We start from the raw sequence: 11,081 nt of genomic DNA on the forward strand, positions 1-11,081 counted from the left end.
AGGGGGGTTGTGTACCTGCAGGCACTCCGACGCTCAAGTCAGTTTAGAGTGTAGAGTGAAGGTTTTCATAGCTAGAATATGCGTACCTTGTGAATGAAGTGGATTCACATATATATATAACCCCCAGCGCAGGGCCAAGGCCCTTGATGGCATTAATGGTCATCAAGTGGCTGTCGGAAAACGGCTTGGAGCCTTGATGTGCAGTAAATGCTCATCATTCCGATTAACGGCCGTTATGATACGCAAGAGTATCATACCATTGGAGAGTCGAGCAAGTCTCGCGGGCTCTTCATGGTAGGCTTGCTCGGGACGTATTTGTTCGACATCCTCTGGTGCTCGAGCATCGATGCTCGGCCCAGAACAATTTGATATTTTATAGGTATAAATAATATATAAGTAATATTATAGGACCTCAAAATTTTGAGTTGAGACCCTCAAAATTTTGAGGTCCGATGTCATCGCACACCTCGCACATGTGTGTGAGACGCCTCTGATTTTATTTGAGATACGGTTGAACAATAAATATGAATATGTGATATTGGAGCTTAATTTCTTCCGCTAAATTCAATTCGTTTGTTGTAAGTTATATCAAGTAGTCTTCTACTAAATTTAGACGTGGCGGAATAAAGAGAATCATGGTCATGTGAATGATAGGCTACTTCAGTTGTTAAAGGTTGTCATGATGGATGGATCAATACATGCAAGCAAATCTTTGAGGTTCGGATAATCAATACCTTGGGGGTTATTCATATAACAACCTAGGTCGATGTAGTGCATATATATATTGCTAAACTGCGAGGGTGTTGAAAGAGCTCTAGTGTGCTATTAGAGTGGGATTATGTGAGAGTGGAGTTTCAAATTGACTCAGGTGGTGTGAACACTCTTCTCAACAATGGGGCGGGGAGTGTCATACGCCGGAGACTTGTTCAAAAAAATTGAAAGATGCTTGCAGTGAATAGGGTGATCAAGGTGTGTCATGCCTACCACAAATTTATTTTTCATACAAAGGGTAAATGATTATTTATCCACTGTAAAATAAGAAAATTTTCGTTTATTCCACTGCATAATTTTTTTTTTGTTTACCCCCTGCAAAAAATATATTCCCTCATTTCGCCCCCTAGATGTACAGCAGGATAAGTAACTGTGCAAACCTGTTAACTTTTTTTTCATACAAATGAATTTAAAAAAATTTCCAAAATAAATAAAAAAAATTTTTTTTTTCTTATTTTGCTCCCAAAATAAAGATTTACTCCGAAATAAAGTTTATTTCCGAAATAAAAATTTTAAAGATTTATTTTCAAATCTTTTTGAATTAAAAAAAACATAATCTTTATTTTTAAAAAACAAAACTTTATTTTTTGTTATTCTCTTTGAATTAAAAAAAATAGAAAAAGATTTTCAAAAAAATATATAAAATAGAAAAAGAAGTTTTATTCGTGTTTTCCTCTTCTATCAAAACAATTTGTCCTAGAACTAGAAAAATAGAACGAAGCAGAAGACAATGATGAAGTAGAAGACGATTTCGGCGATTGAAGAAGAGGACGACGAATACGATCACAACGGTGGAAGCAAACGATTTCGGCGAAGATTCTATTTTTTTTTAATTCAAAAAGATTTGAAAATAAATCTTTATTTTGGGAGTAAAATAAGAAAATTAGTTTTTTTTTTTTATTTTAGGAAAAAAATACTCAATAATTTTGTTTTGTATGAAAAAAAGTTATTTGTAGGAATTTTTTTAAAAAATTTTGTAGGAATTTTTTTTATTTGTAGGATTTTTATTATTTTGAAAAAAAAAAGAAAATTCATTTTTTTATTTTTGTAGGAAAAAAAATTTATTTGGATAATTTTTCGCATTATTTTTTTAAAATTTTAAAAAATTGAATAATTTTCATAAACAAATATAGTGATTCATGGTTTAGTCATTTAATATTAAAAAAAAAAAAATCATTTCGATAACACGCTATCCAACCCGTAAATTAGTATATTTACACAAAAAAATAGGTGATTATTTTTTATAGTGAAAAAAGTTACCCTATTTTTCAAGAAGATACATTGATTGGGTTATTTTTTATGAGAAAATATGATGATTCAACATTTAGATATTTAATAAAAAAATAGAAAAATAATTTGGGTAACCCATAACCCAACCCAATCCAACCCAGAAATTAATGGATTTACCCAACCCGGCCCAATGTTATAACGGGTGGTTATTTTACTAAACCCAACCCAGAGTACCATATGTGGTTTGGGTTTTGGTTTTAGCCAAACTCAACCCAATCCGGCCCATGTACACCCCTGCCTGCTGTACACTCAAGGGGCGAAATGAGGGAATCTATTTTTTGCAAGGGGTAAACAGAAAAAAAATCTGTCCAGGGATAAACAAAAATTTTCTTATTTTGCAGGAGGTAAATGATCATTTATCCTAAAAAAAATAAAAAATTCCTTGGTTGAAACAATATTCCCTCCCCATAAATTTTGATTAGAAAACAAAAAATAAGCCAAACGTTGCTTTTTGAGAAGAAAAAGCAATGAGATTTCTTGAATTTCGGAGGGAATCAAATTAAATAAAATTTGAGAAACAAAATTCAAAAAATGAAAATTCGCAACGGTCAGTAGCCAGGCTGTATTAATCGCTGTCAAACCAATCCAACCAAGGTAAAGCTAACCCTAGTTAATTCCTAACCGTACATTTCAAATTCAGTTCCTCTTTCTCTTTCGCTCTATTATTATATATATATAAACCCTCTCATTTCTCATTCATCTCTCACAAAATTCAAAAGGGAAAAGCGTCTTAATAAACGCCGCTCCTCTTCAATTTTCTTCTTCCTTCCTTCAATTTTCTTCTTCGTTCCTTCAATTTTCCCGAGAAAATGAGAGAGTGCATTTCAATCCACATTGGTCAAGCCGGTATCCAAGTCGGTAATGCCTGCTGGGAACTTTACTGCCTCGAACACGGCATTCAGGTAACAACAAATTAGGGTTTCTCATTTTTCAATTTTAGATCTCAAATTAGGGTTTCTATTTTTCAATTTGTTGATTCAAGATCTTGAATATCGGTTTTGTTTTTTTCAGCCTGATGGCCAGATGCCCGGTGACAAAACCGTCGGTGGAGGAGATGATGCCTTCAACACCTTTTTCAGTGAAACCGGTGCCGGAAAGCATGTTCCACGCGCCATCTTTGTAGATCTTGAACCTACCGTCATCGATGAAGTCAGAACCGGTGCTTACCGTCAACTCTTCCACCCTGAACAACTCATCAGCGGCAAAGAAGACGCCGCCAACAACTTCGCTCGTGGTCATTATACCAGTAAGTGTTCCATTTCCGAATATCTCTCTGTTTCGATTATTGTGTTGTAGTATAGTTGTTTATTCGAATCTGAATTTGAAATCTGTTATAAGAATATGAATACGATCTGATTATTGTGTTGTGTAGTTGTTTATTTGAATCTGAATTTGAAATCTGATATATGAATATGAATACGATCTGCGTTTTCAATTGGAAATAATATCTGTCTTGTTTTGATTTGAATCTGAATTTGAAATCTGATATATGAATACGATCTGTTTTGTTGTTCAGTTGGAAAGGAGATTGTTGATCTATGCCTTGACAGAATCAGGAAGCTAGCAGATAACTGTACTGGTCTGCAAGGTTTCTTGGTGTTCAATGCTGTCGGTGGAGGGACCGGATCTGGTTTGGGTTCTCTTCTGTTGGAGCGTCTCTCTGTTGATTATGGAAAGAAGTCCAAGTTGGGTTTCACTGTCTATCCATCACCCCAGGTTTCAACCTCTGTGGTTGAACCCTACAACAGTGTCCTTTCAACTCATTCCCTCCTTGAACACACTGATGTTGCCGTTCTCCTCGACAATGAAGCCATCTATGACATTTGCCGCCGATCCCTTGATATCGAGCGTCCCACTTACACCAACCTCAATCGCCTTGTCTCTCAGGTAAATACAAGCTACCAAAATCTCATAACTGGATCTTGAAATGTGGACACTTAGATTATGATTTTGCTGAAAATGTTGAGATTTGTTATATTATTTGATTTGATCGGTATTTGAATTATGCAACAATTATTGAGGTTTTGTTAGATTTGAAATGTCGACGTTTAGATTTGGATAATGCAGCAAATGTTGAGATTTATTTGATTTGATGAATATTTGAATTATACAACATGCAACATATATTGAGATTTGTTTGATTTGATTTTGCAGGTGATTTCATCCCTCACTGCCTCTTTGAGGTTTGATGGTGCCCTGAATGTTGATGTAACAGAGTTTCAGACTAACTTGGTTCCTTACCCTAGGATCCATTTCATGCTTTCATCATATGCACCTGTTATCTCAGCTGAGAAAGCTTACCATGAACAGCTTTCTGTTGCTGAGATCACAAACAGTGCTTTTGAACCATCTTCTATGATGGCTAAGTGTGATCCTCGCCATGGAAAATATATGGCTTGCTGTTTGATGTATCGTGGTGATGTTGTGCCTAAGGATGTGAATGCTGCTGTTGCAACCATCAAGACTAAGAGAACCATCCAGTTTGTTGATTGGTGTCCAACTGGGTTCAAATGTGGTATCAATTATCAGCCTCCTACTGTTGTTCCTGGTGGTGATCTTGCTAAGGTCCAGAGGGCTGTGTGCATGATTTCTAACTCTACCAGTGTTGCTGAGGTGTTTTCAAGGATTGATCATAAGTTTGATCTTATGTATGCTAAGCGTGCTTTTGTGCATTGGTATGTTGGTGAGGGTATGGAAGAAGGTGAGTTCTCTGAGGCTCGTGAAGATCTTGCTGCTCTTGAGAAGGATTATGAGGAGGTTGGTGCTGAGTCTGGTGATGGAGATGACGATGGAGATGAAGATTATTAGATCTTGCTGGATTTGATCAATCATTTGTTTGTAATGTGGTTTTTCATTTTATTTTCCCGGACAAAATTATGCTTTGTTTCTTGAATGTTGTTTTGCAAACTTGTTAACATTGTGCTGTGTTTAGCACAAAAAGTTTAATCTACAATCTATACATTCTATTGCAGTAAATCTCTTTTATTTGTTTGCCTTAAAATAGCTTTAAAGTTTTAAATCTCATTGGATGAAATGTTTCTTGTGTTAGTGTTGTTAGCTTGTGGTTAGGCTCAGCAGGCTTAGGCCGTGCCAATGAGCAAGGTTAGGCGCGCGCGCGCAAGGCAAGCAGGCTTGGCCTGGCTTGGCCTGAAGTGGCTTGGCTAACAAGTTAAGTACTTGTAAGTGTGTGTACTTGCTTGTGTGTGATGTACTCCTATATTCACCAAGCTTTATCAATGGCGGATTCTAATACACCATTTCATCAATCTATTCCAAAGTTCGAAGGATTCTATGATCATTGGGCTGAGCTCATGGAAAATCTGCTGCGATCGAAGGAATTTTGGAGCTTGATTGAACATGGTGTATCCGTTGCTCCTGCAAATGCAACGCAAGAACAGATACGTGCTGCAGAGGAAAGTAAGTTGAAAGATCTTAAAGTCAAGAATTACTTGTATCAATCCATCGATAGAGCAATTCTTGAAACAATTCTTGATCGAAGCACATCCAGAAGTATTTGGGAATCTATGAGACAGAAATACCAAGGTTCAACAAGGGTGAAACGCGCTCAATTGCAATCTTTGAGGCGTGAATTTGAGCTATTGTTGATGCAAGAAGATGAATCAGTAGATGACTACTTTAGAAGAACTCTTGCAATTGCTACAAAGATGACAGCACAAGGTGAAACATTATCTCAAGCCTCTATTGTTGAAAAGATCACAAGATCTATGACTCAGCGGTTTGAATATGTTATCTGCTCAATTGAAGAATCAAGAGACGTTACTACAATGTCTATTGATGAGTTGCAGAGCAGCCTTCTTGTACATGAAGGAAGGATGAAGAGGCACAGAGCTAAGGATGAAGAGCAAGCTCTGAAAGCCTCCAATCTTGGCAGAGGTAACAACAATTCAAGCAATTCCACCACCACCAGAGGAAGAGGACGTGGTTCTAGGGGGCGTGGAAGAGGTAGATCCAATCCTATCTCTAAGGAATTTGTTGAATGTTATAAATGTCACAAGCTGGGACATTATCAGAGTGAATGTCCATCTTGGGAAGAAGGTGCAAACTATGCTGAATTCAATGAACATGAAGAACTCTTGATGATGGCTCAAGAAGTAACAGCTCACACACGTGATCAGGTTTGGTTCCTTGATTCTGGCTGTAGTAATCACATGATAGGCAACAAAGAATGGCTATTTGATTTTGATTCCAGCTTTAGAGAAACTGTGAAACTTGGTGATAACTCCATTATGTCTGTCATGGGAAAGGGAAATCTTAAGCTGCATTTAGAAGGGAAGATAAGTGTGATTAGTGATGTGTATTATCTTCCAAATCTTAAGAACAACCTGCTTAGTATTGGCCAGTTGCAACAGAAAAATCTTACTATAGTGTTTAGCAAGAACACCTGCAAGATATTTCATGAAGAAAAAGGATTGATTATTTCAACTCCTATGACAGCCAATAGAATGTATGTTTTGCTTGCACCAGTTATGATGCCTCAGTGTCTTGTAGCAAAACATGAGGATATAGAACATATATGGCACTGCAGGTATGGCCATCTTAATTTCAAAGGTTTGGTGACTCTTGCAAAGAGAACAATGGTGAAAGGCCTGCCTATATTGAAAGATTCAGCAGAATTATGCCCTGATTGTGTGATTAGCAAGCATCACAGAGATTCTATTCCCAAAACAGCATCATGGAGAGCTTCAAGCAAGTTAGAATTGATTCACTCTGATATTTGTGGGCCAATCAATCCATCTTCCAATGGAGGCTGCAGATATTTCATAACCTTCATAGATGATTTCAGCAGAAAGACTTGGACCTATCCCTTGAAAGATAAGTCCAGTGCATTTGAAGTTTTCAGAAAATTCAAAGCATTAGTGGAGAAGGAATCAGATCATCAGATTAAATGTCTTAGAACTGATAGAGGAGGAGAGTTTACCTCAAGCCAGTTCAATGATTTCTGCAGTGAACATGGAATCAAAAGGCAATTAACTGCAGCATATACTCCTCAGCAAAATGGAGTTTCAGAAAGAAAAAATAGGACATTAATGAATATGGTGAGAAGTATGATGTCAGGGATGAATGTACCAAAGAGGTTTTGGCCAGAAGCTGTAGTCTGGGCCACACATGTCATCAATAGAAGCCCAACATTGTCTGTGAAAGATAGAACACCTGAAGAAGCATGGAGTGAAATGAAGCCTTCAGTATCTCATTTCAAGGTATTTGGTTGCATAGCATATGCACATGTGCCTGATGTCCATAGAAAGAAGCTAGATCCCAAAAGTGTCAAGTGTGTTCACTTAGGGGTTAGTGAGGAATCAAAAGCTTACAAGCTCTATGATCCTGTGCAGAAGAAGATAATCATTAGCAGAGATGTTGTTTTTGATGAAAAACAAGGATGGAGATGGAATGAAATAAGTGACAAAAAGGAAATTGAGTTAATAGACAATGATGCTGAAGATTCAGTACAAGCTGAACCTGCTGAAGTTGATCCAGTCACTACTGAACCAGCAGTTCAAAGTGATAGTGACATGGACACCACTAGTGAAGAAAACTATGATAACACAGAGGATGGTGTAGGGCAAAGAGCCAGAAGACCTCCAGGCTGGATGAGAGATTATGTGACTGGTTCTGAATTGCAAGAGGAGGAACAATTGCAAAATCTAGCTGTGTTTAGTAATAATAAGGATCCAACTTGCTTTGAAGAAGCAGTGAAATTGGCTGTATGGAGAGAGGCAATGGATCAAGAGATAGAGTCTATTGAGAGAAATGGAACCTGGGAATTGACAGATCTTCCTCAAGGTATGAAGAAGATTGGTGTGAAATGGGTTTTTAAAACAAAATATAATGAACAAGGCAAGGTTGAAAAGTACAAGGCCAGACTAGTAGCTAAAGGATACAGTCAGCAATATGGCATTGATTTCAATGAAGTATTTGCTCCTGTAGCCAGATGGGATACAATTAGAACCATTCTTGCATTAGCTGCTTCACATGGATGGAATGTATATCAGTTGGATGTGAAAAGTGCATTTTTACATGGTGACTTAGCTGAAGATGTGTATGTTGATCAACCAGCAGGTTACAATAAGCAAGAGGGAAAAGTGTATAAGCTGAAGAAAGCCTTGTATGGACTTAAGCAAGCTCCAAGGGCATGGTATAGTAAGATAGAATCTTACTTTGCTCAAGAAAAGTTTCAGAAGTGTCCTCATGAGCATACATTGTTCATAAAACAAGATGATAAGAAGAATGTGTTGATTGTGAGTTTGTATGTGGATGACTTGATTTTTACTGGCAGTAATGAAGTCATGTTTGAAGAATTCAAAACTTCTATGAAAAGCAAGTTCTCAATGACTGATTTAGGCAAAATGAGGTACTTTCTTGGAGTAGAAGTAAAGCAGTTTGATGGTGGGATTTTCATCTGTCAACAGAAGTATGCAAAAGAACTTTTGTTGAGGTTCAAAATGGATCAATGTAACAAAGTGTGTAGCCCTATTGTGCCTGGAAACAAATTGATCAGAGATGAAAGTGGAAAATTGGTGGATGCTACTAATTACAGACAAATGACAGGTTGCTTGATGTATTTGCTTGCATCTAGGCCTGATTTGACATTTTCTGTGTGTTTGGTGGCTAGATATATGGAGAGGCCTACTGAGATTCACTTGGCTGCAGTCAAAAGAATAATGAGGTATCTCAAAGGGACATTAGAACTTGGCATTTGGTACAGAAGGAATGAGAAGTTGACATTGGTTGGATGGTCTGATAGTGATTATGCAGGTGATCTAGATGATAGAAAATCTACATCTGGATATGTGTATATGCTTGGCTCAAGTGCAGTATCATGGTCTTCAAAGAAGCAAGCCATTGTCACTCTATCCACCACTGAAGCAGAGTTTGTAGCAGCTGCTTCTTGTGCTTGCCAAGGTATCTGGTTGAGGAGGATTCTTGCAGAGCTTGGCCAGCTGCAGGAGTGTACTATAATAAAGTGTGATAACAGCTCATCAATTAAGCTGTCAAAGAATCCAGTGATGCATGGGAGGTGTAAGCACATAGATGTGAGGTATCATTTTTTGAGGGACTTGACTAGAGAAGGAGTGGTAGAGCTCAGCCACTGCAGCACAATGGAGCAACTTGCTGATATCATGACCAAGCCATTGAAGCTTGAAACGTTTTGTAATCTTAGGGATAAGCTAGGTGTAAGTGATGGTCATAGCCTAGAATGATTGTTCGTTATTGTTTTTTGTATAAACTGTTCACATGTGTTCAGTTTAGGGGAGTGTTTGTTAGTGTTGTTAGCTTGTGGTTAGGCTCAGCAGGCTTAGGCCGTGCCAATGAGCAAGGTTAGGCGCGCGCGCAAGGCAAGCAGGCTTGGCCTGGCTTGGCCTGAAGTGGCTTGGCTAACAAGTTAAGTACTTGTAAGTGTGTGTACTTGCTTGTGTGTGATGTACTCCTATATAAGGACTTGTTATGTGATGAATAAACTAGAGAATGCCATTTGAAACCAACATCTTGTTGAACTCATGCAGTAACGTTTGTCTTACCATTACGCTTTGCTGGTTTAGAAGGGCAAACAATTTGCAAATATAGATTTTCATTAACAGTATGAATTGAATAACATTTGCAAATTGAATGTCTGAAAATTTAGCTATTAACAAGATGATTTTCTTTGAGATTGTTGCTTTTTCAACATATCTTTGCAACGTTGGTAATGAATCGTTAGGCATGATTGGCATGAATCATGTATACGTGAATCCTAAGATATACTCAAATTTTGAATGAAATTATTTTTGTTTTTGGACGTTGCTTTGTTTGTGATCAAATGTTTATGCTGCTTCTAGCTCAAAAGTTTATGGAGTATATACTTAAAATTATCTGTTTTTCTTTTCGCTAGATAACTTCAAATTTTTCAGCAAATGTACGTTCTATTGACTGTAGTGGTAGCTCTGTTCACAGATTGAATGAACATTGTGATTTCTCTGGTTTTTAAGAGTAACAATTTTTGAATTGGATTGGTTGATGTAAAAATTTGAACAATTACTAAATTAGTAACAAATATTTTCTTTAGAGAAATCGTTGTGTCAACATCATCTTTTCAACTTTTGGGAATTTTTAAAGTCAATTTTTTATTTAATTTTTTTGAAATTTCAACATATGTTGATTCCTTTGCAATAGGACCGTTTGGGAAAAATGGTTTTTAAAATAATTGAAGAAATTATCTAAGTTTTACAAAATAGTATTTTATATTTGTAGTTTACCAATTCTTTTTATGCATTATTCAAATCTTGAAATATTGTCATAAAAGAATAAGAAATACTCCCTCCGTCCCATAATAATATAGGCAAAAAAAAATATTTTCACATTTATTAGAAAAAGTAAAATATGATAATTTTAAGAATGACTTTTTGTGTTTTTGTTAAAATAAGTTTAATGTATAGAGGCAAAAAAAAACACCCCAAAAATCTAAGATATGTAAAAAATTTATTTTTTTTTTTTAGTTATGCTAATTTTCTATTTTAAATTTTTTTTAGTTAAGATACATTTAAGTTAAATTGATAAAAAAAAAAAAAAAAAAACTACATGGTTTGTTTTAATTAGTTATGCTAATCCCCGTGAAGCTATCATACATCATTATTTTTAGTTATACTAATCCTCTATATTGTTTTTTTTTTTTGTTATAAATTGAATTGATCTAGACTTTTTTTTTTTGTTATAATTGATTCATAATTTTTTTTGTTATAATAGATTCATAGATTTAATAAAAGATAAAAAAATTGAAAAGAGAAGACACATAGACGCCACATTAGATTAAATTATTAAAAAAAATGCCACATAAGAATTTGCTCATTGAGAAGCAACGTGAGAACGCTAAGTGTACTTTTTACTTTGAGTAAGACAAATATATATAATATAGAATATAAATTACAGTTATTGCATGAAAGGTTGAGTCTATCTCCATTCCATTTCCATCACTTTAGTATGCTAGAAAAAATACAGAGAACATGTGTTAATATAAAAGCTATAAA

General features: G+C 35.9%; 1 protein-coding gene across 1 annotated transcript; it reads left to right on the forward strand.

Moving 5' to 3' along the window:
• Window positions 1–2,662: 2,662 nt before the first annotated feature.
• Window positions 2,663–5,032, forward strand: LOC123893642 (tubulin alpha-1 chain). Its single transcript, XM_045943407.1, has 4 exons — window positions 2,663–2,963; window positions 3,073–3,307; window positions 3,578–3,948; window positions 4,216–5,032. Exons 1-4 carry the CDS (start codon window positions 2,871–2,873, stop codon window positions 4,867–4,869), a joined length of 1,353 nt encoding a protein of 450 aa, XP_045799363.1. The 5' UTR covers window positions 2,663–2,870; the 3' UTR covers window positions 4,870–5,032.
• Window positions 5,033–11,081: the final 6,049 nt, after the last annotated feature.

This window comes from Trifolium pratense, linkage group LG7, assembly GCF_020283565.1.
Source record: "Trifolium pratense cultivar HEN17-A07 linkage group LG7, ARS_RC_1.1, whole genome shotgun sequence".
Taxonomy (NCBI): Eukaryota; Viridiplantae; Streptophyta; class Magnoliopsida; order Fabales; family Fabaceae; genus Trifolium; species Trifolium pratense.

Coding starts and splice junctions, on each gene's coding strand:
- LOC123893642 (XM_045943407.1), top strand. CDS start 2,871: ATGAGAGAGTGCATTTCAATCCACATTGGTCAAGCCGGTATCCAAGTC. Junction 3,308..3,577: donor CGCTCGTGGTCATTATACCA/GTAAGTGTTCCA, acceptor TTTGTTGTTCAG/TTGGAAAGGAGATTGTTGAT. Junction 3,949..4,215: donor TCAATCGCCTTGTCTCTCAG/GTAAATACAAGC, acceptor TTGATTTTGCAG/GTGATTTCATCCCTCACTGC.